The sequence below is a fragment of the Rana temporaria genome, chromosome 8 (assembly GCF_905171775.1).
Source record: "Rana temporaria chromosome 8, aRanTem1.1, whole genome shotgun sequence".
NCBI classification, from domain to species: Eukaryota; Metazoa; Chordata; class Amphibia; order Anura; family Ranidae; genus Rana; species Rana temporaria.
Window position 1 is genome coordinate 4,730,848 of NC_053496.1, and position 14,407 is coordinate 4,745,254.

General features: G+C 49.2%; 1 protein-coding gene across 1 annotated transcript in view; it reads left to right on the forward strand.

Annotated features, from left to right (window-relative positions):
• The window catches only part of SLIT1 (slit guidance ligand 1), a 354,779-nt gene that overhangs the window by 204,537 nt on the left and 135,835 nt on the right, over positions 1 to 14,407 (forward strand). Inside the window, exon 8 of the mRNA XM_040321566.1 lies at positions 4,376 to 4,539. Coding sequence (XP_040177500.1) covers positions 4,376 to 4,539 — 164 coding nt within the window. The remainder of the gene's footprint in view (positions 1 to 4,375; positions 4,540 to 14,407) is intronic.

The following is a 14,407-nucleotide window of genomic DNA, read 5'->3' on the forward strand; positions in this document are numbered from 1 at the left end:
AGAGTAACAAGATACAAGGCAAGGTTGTCCTCTGGATCGCCCCACCTGATGGTGAGCAAGCCGGGGTCCAGTAGCAGATATAGCAGGTAGGAATCAAGCAGAAGCATAGTCAGTAAACAAGCCAAAGATCAGTAACAAGCGGTTGCAGGTTGGGATCAAGTGTAGTGAGTAACAAACCAAAGGTCAGTAACGAGTGGGAGCAACAAGAGCAAGATATTGTCTGGAAAGAGCTCAATAATCTGGCAAACAGGAAGTCCAAAGGCGTGCCTTAAATAGGAAGTTCATAGGAGGAGCAAAGAGTTGTCTAAGGAATCAGGCAAGGGGCTATCCAGTAGCTCAGGTGGCTCAGCAATCGGTGTTCACCAGAGCTCCTGATGGTGGCGATGGGTTTTGCTGCGTGTTAGTACCAGGTCATGGTCCTCAGGATCGCCCCACCTGGAGGTGAGCAAGCCGGGGGCCAGAATTTTCTGAATTTCCGAATTTTAACAAATGAAGGGAAAATTATCCATCAATCCATCCAAGGAAATTAAAATACCTATAATTTAATAGTTAGTAATAGTTAGGTTTTATTAGTTAGTTATTACTATTTAAAAATGTGGGGGTTTTTGAATTTTCTGATTTGCGTTCTTATTTGCGAAATTTCGGATTTTCAACATTTAGAATTTCCGAATATTCAAATTTATGAATTTAAGAATTTTCAAATATTCAAAATTTTAGAATTTACGAATATTCAGAAAAATTTGTTAAACGGGTTTTTGTTAACCACTTAAGGACCGCCTCCTGCACATATACGTCGGCAGAATGGCACGGCTGGGCACATGTACGTACAGGTACGTTCTGTACTAGTACCCAGCCGTGGGTCGCGGGTGCGCGCCCGCGGCGCGCTCCCGCGACCCGGTCTGAAGCTCCGGGACCTCGGGTCCCGCGGACCTGATCGCCGCTGGAGTGCGGCGATCGGTCCCCGGAGCTGAAGAACGGGGAGAGCCGTATGTAAACACGGCTTCCCCGTGCTTCACTGTGGCGGCTGCATCGATTGTGTCATCCCTTTTATAGGGAGACACGATCGATGACGTCACACCTACAGCCACACCCCCCTACAGTTGTAAACACACACTAGGTGAAACTAAACTCCTTCAGCGCCCCCTGTGGTTAACTCCCAAACTGCAACTGTCATTTTCACAATAAACAATGCAATTTAAATGCATTTTTGGCTGTGAAAATGACAATGGTCCCAAAAATGTGTCAAAATTGTCCGAAGTGTCCGCCATAATGTCGCAGTCACGAAAAAAATCGCTGATCGCCGCCATAAGTAGTAAAAAAAAAAATTATAAAAATGCAATAAAACTATCCCCTATTTTGTAAACGCTATAAATTTTGCGCAAACCAACCGATAAACGCTTATTGCGATTTTTTTTAACCAAAAATAGGTAGAAGAATACGTATCGGCCTAAACTGAGGAAAAAAAACGTTTTTTTATATATATTTTGGGGGATATTTATTATAGCAAAAAGTAAAAAAATATTGCATTTTTTTCAAAATTGTCGCTCTATTTTTGGTTTCAGCGCAAAAAATAAAAACCGCAGAGGTGATAAAATACCACCAAAAGAAAGCTCTATTTGTGGGAAAAAAATGACGCTAATTTTGTTTGGGAGCCACGTCGCACGACCGCGCAATTGTCAGTTAAAGCGACGGAGTGCCGAATCGCAAAGAGTGCTCTGGTCTTTGACCAGCAATATGGTCCGGAGCTTAAGTGGTTAATAGTTAGTAATAGTTAAGTTTTTATTAGTTAGTTATTACTATTTAAAACATCTGGGGGTTTTCGAAATTTCTGATTTGCGTTCTTATTTGCGAATTTTACGAAATTTCAGATTTACAAATTTCCCAATATTCGAATTTATTAATTTTCGAATATGCAAAATTTTCGAGTTTACGATTATTCAGAAAAATTTGTTAAACGGGCTTTTGTTCATTCGGATTTTCTCCGATCTATGTTGAAATTCATAAAAAAAAAAAATGCAACCTGAAAAATATAATATTTTTTTATTTTTATTTTATAATTTTTTTTTTTTTTTTTTAACAAACGAAGGGAAAAATAACCCGTCCCAGTACACGGAGTCTTCTATCCCCAGCATGGCCTGTTTCTAAACCAGGAAACATTTTCTCTTTCAAAATATTTTATTTTTAAAAGTTATACACAATACATTGTAACATTTTTATAAATACATAAACAACGTATAAATAAATAAATATTTGAACCCGGAGAGCCGAGAACTTGGAAATAATTGATCACCAGGAAACATTTTAATTGATTTTTTCTTTTTTTTTGCACATTTGTATGTAGAGATAAGTCGTAGGATTTTTGCGGTAATTATTAATTTCCTTCTAATGAATTGCCGGCTTGTAAGCAGTAATCAGAATGGAGGGACGCCGATGGTTAGAGCGACGTGTCCCCCCCCCTGCGCGTTTCGTATAATCCGGCTGGCGGTAAATGGAATGTCACGCATGACTGGGAAGAAGCAGTAAAAAGCTTTATCCAATAATAAGTCTGATACTCATGCAATATGTAATATATCCTAATCCTATTTCAGACGATCGCTCTATGCGCCGAGGTGGAGGAGGGGGGAGGGGAATAAATTAGTGCTTTTTTTGTATTTACATGACAATTCCATATCTGGTGGGATCGGCTGTGATGGGATTGTAAAGAGAAATATATTATTACAAAGACTTCATTGAAATGAGGAGCGAAATTTATCATCGACCTTAAGAGGAGCGCCATTTAATTCCGGCTTTATTTACATTTTGTTTCTGAGTTTAATGCCGAGTGCCCCTGACCACTACTATCATTACTACTACCACCACCACTACTACTACTACTACTACCACCACCACTATCATTACTACTACCACCACTATCATTACTACTACCACCACCACCACTACCACCACCACTACTACTACTACTACCACCACCACTATCATTACTACTACCACCACTATCATTACTACTACCACCACCACCACTACCACCACCACTATCATTACTACTACCACCACTACTACTACTACCGCCACCACCAATACCACCACCACTACTACCACCACCACCACTATCATTACTACTACCACCACCACTACTACTACTACTGCCACCACCACTACTACTACTACTGCCACCACCACTACCACCACCACTACTACCACCACCACCACCACTATCATTACTACTACCACCACCACTACTACTACTAATGCCACCACCACTACTACTACTACTGCCACCACCACTACCACCACCACTACTACCACCGCCACCACCACTATCATTACTACTACCACCACCACTATCATTACTACTACCACCACCACTATCATTACTACTACCACCACTACTACTACTACTACTACCACCACCACTACTACTACTACTGCCACCACCACTACCACCACCACCACTACTACCACCGCCACCACTATCATTACTACTACCACTACTACTACTACTGCCACCACCACTACTACCACCACCACTATCATTACTACTACCACCACCACTATCATTACTACTACCACCACCACTACTACCACCACCACTATCATTACTACTACCACCACCACTACTACCACCACCACTATCATTACTACTACCACCACCACTACCACCACCACTATCATTACTACCACCACTACTACTACCACCACCACCACTATCATTACTACTACCACCACCACCACTACTACTACTACTGCCACCACCACTACCACCACCGCCACCACCCCTATCATTACTACTACCACCACCAATACCACCACCACTACTACTACTACTACTGCCACCACCACTACTACCACTGCCACCACCACTATCATTACTACTACCACCACCACTATCATTACTACTACCACCACCACTACTACTACTACTGCCACCACCACTACCACCACCACTACTACCACCGCCACCACCACTATCATTACTACTACCACCACCACTATCATTACTACTACCACCACCACTACTACTACTACTGTCACCACCACTACTACTACCGCCACCACCACTATCATTACTACTACCACCACCACTATCATTACTACTACCACCACCACTACTACCACCGCCACCACTATCATTACTACTACCACCACCACTACTACTACTACCACCACCACTATCATTACTACTACCACCACCACTACTACTACTACCGCCACTACCACCACCGCCACCACTACTACCACCGCCACCAGCACTACCACCACCACCTTTCTTTTTATATTTATTTATTTACTTATTTTTAGGAAACAATCCTGTAAATAATAACAATGACGACACATTTTCCTCTAGAGTATCTAATCTTCCTCTTTTTTATTTCAGCCGCCTGCATTCCAACAACTTGTTCTGTGACTGTCACTTGGCCTGGCTCTCTCAGTGGCTCCGCCAGCGGCCCACCATCGGATTATTCACGCAGTGCACCGGGCCTCTCCCCCTCCGAGGACTGAACGTGGCCGAGGTCCAGAAGCACGAGTTCGCCTGCTCAGGTCTGAATGTTTTCTCTCCTCCTCCTCGCAGGGTTTCGAGTTATTTGCCCCAACATGCTCCAGTCACAGTAGATCCCAATCCGTAAAATCGGAATGTTTTGGGGTCTGCAGCTTTCCCTAAAATAATCCCAGGTGGTCCTTCCAGCAAGGTCCTTGTTCAGGCACTGTCATAGGTGCGCGCATCGTATGGCATTAGGGTGGGCACCCCAAAGCTCAAGCACACACTACCGATCACTCACAATGGGCCGGATTCAAGTAGCAATTGCGCCTGTGTAACCATAGGTTACACAGCGCAATTGCTTACTTCCCCCGGCGTAACGACTGCTCCTGATTCAGGAACCTCGTTACGCCGACTGCAGCCTAAAATCTGCGTGGCATAAGGCTCTTATGCCCTCATATCTTAGGCTGCATTCTTGCGATGGCCGCTAGGTGGCGTTCCCGTTGTGGTCAGCGTATAGTATGCAAATTGCATACTAACACCGATTCACAACGTTGCGCGTGCCCTGCGTACGCAAGTTACGCCGTTTCCGTACGGCGTGTTTAGCGTAAGGCTGCCCCTGCTATTAGCAGGGGCAGCCAATGTTACGTATACCCGTCGTTCCCGCGTCGCGAAAATTTGAATGTTACGTCGTTTGCGTAAGTGATTCGTGAATGGCGCTGGACGCCATTCACGTTCACTCTGAAGCAAATGACGTCCTTGCGACGTCATTTGCCGCAATGCACGTCGGGAAAGTTTCCTGACGGAGCATGCGCTCTACGCTCGGCGCGGGAGCGTGCCTAATTTAAATGATTCCCGCCCCCTACGGGAATCAAGGGCAGCGGAGCAAATTTGCGGGGGCGCAGGGCAAAATCGTTGCCCTGCGCCTCCGCAAAAAAAGCGCAATTCTCTTTGAATCCGGGCCTATGTTCATTCAGAAAGGGAAGGGGATGGTCAATTACATATTTACCGGCTCCTTCCCCCACTCATCCTAAAACATCCTTGCAGCAACAGCTGGCGGGAGAGGAGGGGAGCTGGTACCTTGCAGCAACAGCTGGCGGGAGAGGAGCGGAGCTGGTAGCACTGCAGGGGGGAAGGGGAGGAGCCAGGGCAGTAAGGGGAATCTGTGCTGTAAAAGGTGATAACACCTGGTTACACCTGGCACACCCTGGGCGCACGCCTATGGGCACTGTTATAATAGGGTGATAGCGGCTGTGCTCCCAGGACCAGATGGGGGCTTCAGGTTACCGTTTCCAACACACATTATGCAGGATGGGGCCACTGTTGTCGCCACCAAGAAGCCCAACATGCACTTTTCTTCCATGATGTTGGTGGAGGATTTTTGGGGTGGCACAAACAAATTCAATTGCAGCCACTGTGCCCATCAATTGCTGACACTGTGCCCATCAATTGCTGCCAGTGTGCCCATCAATTTCCGCAACTGTGCTCACCAATTGCTGCCAGTGTACCCATTAACTGCTGACACTGTGCCATCAAATGCAGCCACTGTCCCCATCAATTGCTGCTACTGTGCCCATCAATTGCTGCCAGTGTGCCCATCAATTGCTGACACTGTGCCCATCAATTGATACCAGTGTGCCCATCAATTGCTGACACTGTGCCCATCAATTGCTGACAGTGTGCCCATCAATTGCCACTACGGTGCCCATAAAGTGCTGCCAGTGTACCCATCAATTGCTGGCACTGTGCCAAGAATTGCTGCCAGTGTGCCCATCAATTGCTGACACTGTGCCAACAATTACAGCCACTGTGCCCATCAAACGCAGCCACTGTGCCCATCAATTGCCGCCACTGTGCCATCAAACACAGCCACTGTGCCCATCAATTGCTGACACTATGCCCATCAATTTCTGACACTGTGCCCATCATTTTCTGACACTGTGCCCATCAATTTCTGACACTGGGCCCATCAATTGCTGACACTGTGCCCATCAATTTCTGACACTGTGCCCACCAATTACTGCCAGTGTACCCATTAACTGCTGACACTGTGCCATCAAACGCAGCCACTGTCCCCATCAATTGCTGCTACTGTGCCCATCAATTGCTACCAGTGTGCCCATCAATTGCTGACACTGTGCCAACAATTGCTGACACTGTGCCCATCAATTTCTGACACTGTGCCCATCAATTTCTGACACTGTGCCCATCAATTGCTGCCAGTGTGCCCATCAATTGCTGCCAGTGTGCCCATAAATTGCTGCCAGTGTACCCATCAATTGCTGACACTGTGCCAAGAATTGCTGCCAGTGTGCCCATTAAATTGCTGACACTGTGCCAACAATTACAGCCACTATGCCCATCAAACGCAGCCACTGTGCCCATCAATTGCCGCCACTGTGCCATCAAACACAGCCACTGTGCCCATCAATTGCTGACACTGTGTCCATCAATTGCTGCCAGTGTGCCCATCAATTTCCACTACTGTGCCCACCAATTGCTGCCAGTGTACCCATTAACTGCTGACACTGTCCCCATCAAACGCAGCCACTGTCCCCATCAATTGCTGCTACTGTGCCCATCCATTGCTGCCAGTGTGCCCATCAATTGCTGACACTGTGTCAACAATTGCTGACACTGTGCCCATCAATTTCTGACACTGCGCCCATCAATTGCTGCCAGTGTGCCCATCAATTGCCACTACGGTGCCCATAAATTGCTGCCAGTGTACCCATCAATTGCTGACACTGTGCCAAGAATTGCTGCCAGTGTGCCCATCAATTGCTGACACCGTGCCAACAATTACAGCCACTGTGCCCATCAAACGCAGCCGCTGTGCCCATCAAATGCCGCCACTGTGCCAAACACAGCCACTGTGCCCATCAATTGCTGCCAGTGTGCCCATCAATTGCTGACACTTGTGCCCATCAATTTCTGACACTGTGCCCATCAATTGCTGCCAGCGTGCCCATCAATTTCCACTACTGTGCCCACCAATTGCTGCCAGTGTACCCATTAACTGCTGACACTGTGCCATCAAACGCAGCCACTGTCCCCATCAATTGCTGCTACTGTGCCCATCAATTTGCTGCCAGTGTGCCCATCAATTGCTGACACTGTGCCCATCAATTGCTGACACTGTGCCCATCAATTTCTGACACTGTGCCCATCAATTTCTGACACTGCGCCCATCAATTGCTGCCAGTGTGCCCATCAATTGCCACTACGGTGCCCATAAATTGCTGCCAGTGTACCCATCAATTGCAGACACTGTGCCAAGAATTGCTGCCAGTGTGCCCATCAATTGCTGACACTGTGCCAACAATTACAGCCACTGTGCCATCAAACACAGCCACTGTGCCCATCAATTGCTGACACTGTTCCCATCAATTGCTGACACTGTGCCCATCAATTTCTGACACTGTGCCCATCAATTGCTGCCAGTGTGCCCATCAATTTCCGCAACTGTGCTCACCAATTGCTGCCAGTGTACCCATTAACTGCTGACACTGTGCCATCAAACGCAGCCACTGTCCCCATCAATTGCTGCTACTGTGCCCATCAATTGCTGCCAGTGTGCCCATCAATTGCTGACACTGTGCCAACAATTGCTGACACTGTGCCCATCAATTTCTGACACTGCGCCCATCAATTGCTGCCAGTGTGCCCATCAATTGCCACTACGGTGCCCATAAATTGCTGCCAGTGTACCCATCAATTGCTGACACTGTGCCCATCAATTGATACCAGTGTGCCCATCAATTGCTGACACTGTGCCCATCAAATGCTGCCAGCGTGCCCATCCGTTGCCGCTACTGTGCCCATCAATTGCTGCCACTGTGCCCATCAATTGCTGACACGGCGGCAATGTCCTCCGCGCTCCTCGATGTCTTCTCCCGTCCTCTCTTCCCATCCTCTGCTATGATTGGACACCCCAATAGGCGTCCAATCACAGCGCCTGTCGTTTCAGCCCACCAGGTGACAGGTGACGGACCCTAGCACCCCCGATGGACTAAGAGGCAGTTCAGTGTTAGGAAAGCGAATATTCATCACAACGCCGAGGGAACTGCGAGCGCCCAGCATGGCGCCCAGCATGGCACCCGCTGTTCACCTTTTTTTTGGACGCCTATTAGAGCCTATGCTTCCCAAAAAATACCCTGCCGTTGTAATTTGGGTGCCCGGGGCCCGAAAAAGGGGCCGGGCACCTGAATAGGGGGTGTCAGCGGCGACCATAGATAGATTCATGCAATGCACCAATCTATCTATGGTGATAGACGGGTGGCCGGGGAGAGGGGGCGGCGCCCGTGCGCCCTTTATGGACGCACCGCCACTGCATCTGGTTAGGTTGTAGCCGTCTCCTCGCAGCTATAGGACCAGCCTGAGCCTAACACTCTGCATTGGCTGGCATATGGAAGGCAGACATGGGGGGGGGGGGAGTCCCATCTGCTTCAGGGCGGCCACAGCTGAGACCTTCCATAAGGCTGAATGGAAGAGATAAAATATTAACGTTGGCTTCGCCTTCCCGCCACACAGATGGGCAACATGGAGACCTCCACTCAAGCGTGTTATTGACATTTGTTTATACCGGCATTAATGAACGCGGGAGACGGCCCTGGCGAGAGACCCGGGCGTTCCTATGTGCCACCCACACACCCGTGTCTGTCTGTCAAATCAGTTAGGCCACTTCATCCTCGTTGTTTTGTGCTGACCAACCAGCCAGAGAAGGTTGGTCAGAGACGCTTCCCCTGTTGGTGGGTACAGTAGTGGAAATTGATGGGCACAGTGTCAGCAATTGATGGGCACAGTGTCAGCAATTGATGGGCACAGTGTCAACAATTGATGGGCACAGTGTCAGCAATTGATGGGCACAGTGGGGTAGATTTTGGTAGATTTGCGCAGGTTTTACAGAGGCGCAGCGCACCGTTTTGCCGCTGCGCCTCCGCAAATTACCTGTGCTACCCTTGATTCATGGAGCAGTAGCTCCGTAAATTGCGTGGGCGCTCCTTAAAACTGCCCGGCGTAAGGGCGCGTAATTTAAATGATCCTGTAGGGCGCGTGGATCATTTAAATTAGGCGCGTTCCCGCGCCGAGCGTAGTGCGCATGCTCCGTCAGGAAACTTTCCCGACGTGCATTGCGGTGAATGACGTCGCAAGGACGTCATTTGCTTCAAAGTGAACGTGAATGGCGTCCAGCGCCATTCACGATTCACTTACGCAAACGACGTAATTTTCAAATTTCGCGACGCGGGAACGACGGGTATACTTGGCATTGGCTGCGCCTGCTAATAGCAGGAGCAGCCTTACGCGGTACCTGAAGTACGCAAAAGACGTAAAATGCGAACGCAGGGCGCGCGTACGGTTGAGAATCGGCGTTAGTATGCAATTTGTATACTCTACGCTGACCACTAGGGGAACGCCACCTAGCGGCCATCGTAAGAATGCAGCCTAAGACACGACGGCATAAGAGCCTCATGCCAGTCATATCTTAGGCTGCAGTCGGCGTAACGAGCTTTCTGAATACAGAAAAGTCGTTACGCCGGCGCAACTAAGCAATTGCGCTCCGTAACTATGGTTACGCAGACGCAATTGCTTACTGAATCTAGCCCACTGTCAGCAATTGATGGGCACAGTGTCAGCAATCGATGGGCACAGTGGGGTAGATTCACGTACCTTTTGCGGCCGCGCCCACGTAGCGTTACGCCGATTCACAAAGGCAGTTACGCTGAAAAAATAGGCTTCCTCCACCGACGTAACTTGATTGCGGCGGCGTAGAATTGTGTGCAATGTAACTTTGGCCGCTAGGGGGCGCTTCCGTTGTTGTCGGCGTAGAATATGCTAATTTCCTAGATACGCCGATTCACGAACGTACGTGCGCGCGGCGGTAGTTTTTTACGTCGTTTGCGTACGTCGTTTTCGTCGTAAGGCTGCTCCTGCTATTAGGAGGCGCAAGCCAATGTTAAGTACAGACGTCGTTCCCGCGGCGCGATTTGTAAATTTTACGTCGTTTGCGTAAGTCGTCCGTGAATGGCGCTGGACGCCATTTACGTTCACGTCGATACCAATGACGTCCTTGCGACGTCAATTACCAAAATTTTAGGGACGGCGTATGCGCAGTACGTTCGGCGCGGGAACGCGCCTGATTTAAATGATCCACGCCCCCTACGGGACCATTTGAATTACGCGCGCTTACGCCGGCCCCCTTTTACGCTACGCCGCCGCAACTTTACAGGCAAGTGCTTTGTGAATCATGCACTTGCCCGTAAATTTTGCGGAGGCGTAACGTAAATGTCATTCGTTACGCCGCCGCAGTTTTGCGCGCCCCTACCTGAATCCACCCCATTCAGTTCTGGAGGTGCCGGGACTGCGTTCCACCACGTTCCTGTTGAAAAAAAAAGCCCCCCGGTTATGACGCCCCATGGCACGTGAAGGGGGGTCTAAACAAGAAATGGTCTTCACCAGATTTCCTGAAGTTTGAGATGCCCCCCCCCGAGACGCTCGCTCATTGTGAATGCCCCCCCCCCCCGAGACGCTCGCTCATTGTGAATGCCCCCCCCCCCGAGACGCTCGCTCATTGTGAATGCCCCCCCCCCCCGAGACTCTCGCTCATTGTGAATGCCCCCCCCCCCCCGAGACTCTCGCTCATTGTGAATGCCCCCCCCCCCCCCGAGACTCTCGCTCATTGTGAATGGCCCCACCCCCCACCTGCCCCGTGGATGGAGCAGGTGCCAGTCTCTTTATTTTTCGTTGTTTAGCCGCTGATTTTCGGATCACTCGTGCGTCGCCACGCCATCGCTAAATGGTCTGTCAACAAGATTAATCTTTTATCCATGCAGTGGAGCGTTTTTTTTTAACCAATTAAATCCCGAGACGGAGCGGTGATTACAAGGTCATCGTTTTCTGCCTGATTGCTGCAACGCGATACCTCGCCGGATCCGCGCTCTGCATTGGGGGGTCTTATAGGCCGTGTTTATATTACCTGGAAAGGTTTTACCATAATTGCCGTAATTGCTTACAGTGCGGTTACACTTCTGTCTCGGGGGGAAGAATCTCGCACTGGATATAATGAGTTATTCTTTATTCTAGAGCAAGCGTGTGAAACATTTTGGTTGCTCTGTGCTCAAGTGCCCCCTGTAGGCGTAAAGTGGAACTGCAAAGGCTGATGTGTTTTAGTGCTAAGAGCGAAGTGCCAGATAAACCTCCTCAATCCTTCTCTGATGGCTCCTTGTTTCTCCAAAGCCCACCACACAAGGTACAATCCCCCGCAGATCTACCAACAGCTAGGCTGCGGAAAACCTCAATCACTCCTCTCCCCCAGCAGTGGCGTCACTAGGGTTGGTGTCACCCGGTGCAAAGAAAATTGTGTCACCCCCCCCCCCCACCAACTATAGTCCCCCCTCAGTACAGATCACCCTCCACTAACTACAGACCCCCCTCCCGCAGTATAGACCCCCCTCCCGCAGTACAGACCCCCCCCCCTAAGTAAAGACCCCCCTCCCTCATTATAAACCTCCCCCTCAGTACAGACACCCCCTCAGTGCGGACCCCTCCATCAGTGCAGACCTCCCCACCACAGTGCAGACCCCCCCTCTATTAGTACAGACCCCCCTCAGTGCAGACCCCCCCTCCACAGTACAGACCTCCTCACCTTAGTGCAGACCCCCCCCAGTACAGACACCCCCCACTGTGCAGACCCCCCCAGCAGTACAGACCTCCCCACCCCAGTGCAGACCCCAATCCATCAGTACAGACCCCCCTCTGTGCAGACCCCCCAGCAGTACAGACACTCACCTCAGTGCAGGCCCCCCAGCAGTACAGACACCCCCAGCAGTACAGACACCCCCTCCCCTCAGTGCAGACCGCGCAGCAGTACAGACACCACCACCTCAGCGAAGACCCCCCCACAGTACAGACACCCCCCCCCTCTGTGCAGACCCCCACACAGTACACAAAAAAAACATACTTGGGGGGCACACCCTAAAAATGCTATACATCTAAGATGGTGCTGCTATAAGACCAAAAATTCATGCATTTCATAAGGCAAACTGGAGGCGTTTAATGGGGCAAACTGGCAGCTATTGATGGGGCAAGTTGGCAGCTATTGATAGGGCAAACTGGTGGCATTTGATATGGGCAAACTGGCGGCTATTAATGGGGCAAACTGGCTGCATTTGAGGGGGCAAACTGGCATCATTTGAGGGGGCAAACTGGCGGCGTTTGATGGGCCAAACTGGTGGCAATTAGTGGGGTAAACTGGTGGCGTTTGATGGGGCAAACTGGTGGCGTTTGATGGGGCAAACTGGTGGCTATTGATGGGGAAAACTGGCGGCATTTGAGGGGGCAAACTGGCATCATTTGAGGGGGCAAACTGGTGGCGTTTGATGGGCCAAACTGGTGGAAATTAGTGGGGTAAACTGGTGGCATTTAATGGGGCAAACTGGTGGCGTTTGATGGGGCAAACTGGTGGCTATTGATGGGGAAAACTGGCGGCATTTGATGAGGCAAACAGGCGGCATTTGATGGGGCAAACTGGCAGCGTTTAATGGGGCAAACTGGTGGCATTTGATGGGGCAAACTGGCAGCGTTTAATGGGGCAAACTGGCTGCATTTGAGGGGTCAGCTGGCGGCGTTTGATGGGCACAGTGGCGGCAATTGAATTATTTTTTTTCAGTTTGTTTGCGCCCCCCAAAAAATTTGAGCACCAGCTGCCACTGGTGGGTAGCAGGCTATGCTGGAATCTTTAGTCCTCCAACAGCCAGAGGACCTCCACCAACTTTATATTGTACCAATTTATAGAATGACCGACACTAATGAGAAGATATTTAGGAAGCAGGAGATTTGTTGTCACCCAATGACATGGGAGTGAAGAAGATACAATGTATTCTATGCTGGATATGAAACATCTGATTGGAGGGATTGTCGTCTGCCAGGATAATGTTCCCCTTTGGCACAAAGTTACAAAGTAAATCTCCGAGACACAACATTTATGATGTGTGATCTCTGCTGTGCCGTTTATGTGGCGGCTTGTGTCGCTTTGCACTCGTCCTGGCAGTCTCATTAACAGGAAAGCTGGCATGTGCCACGCGATCATCTCTGCCACCCCGGCATCTGGAGTCACCGCGCGCTTCTCCCGCCATCTGGGTTGGAACACATTTTGTATCCAAAATTGTTTACATACAAATCTTCCACTGCGAATTGTGCCGGGACACCAATCTGTAGAAGATCATCAGAGTGGATCAAAGGGTGACGGGACCCGATCTCTGGACCTGGGCGACCAACTGATCACCAATATAAGGGACATTCTTCCCACTGATCACCAATGTAAGGGACATTCTTCCCACTGATCACCAATGTAAGGAACATTCTTCCCACTGATCACCAATGTAAGGGACATTCTTCTCACTGATCACCAATGTAAGGGACATTCTTCTCACTGATCACCAATGTAAGGAACATTCTTCTCACTGATCACCAATGTAAGGGACATTCTTCTCACTGATCACCAATGTAAGGGACATTCTTCTCACTGATCACCAATGTAAGGGACATTCTTCCCACTGATCACCAATGTAAGGGACATTCTTCTCACTGATCACCAATGTAAGGGACATTCTTCCCACTGATCACCAATGTAAGGGACATTCTTCTCACTGATCACCAATGTAAGGGACATTCTTCCCACTGATCACCAATGTAAGGGACATTCTTCTCACTGATCACCAATGTAAGGGACATTCTTCTCACTGATCACCAATGTAAGGGACATTCTTCCCACTGATCACCAATGTAAGGGACATTCTTCCCACTGATCACCAATGTAAGGAACATTCTTCCCACTGATCACCAATGTAAGGGACATTCTTCTCACTGATCACCAATGTAAGGGACATTCTTCTCACTGATCACCAATGTAAGGGACATTCTTCTCACTGA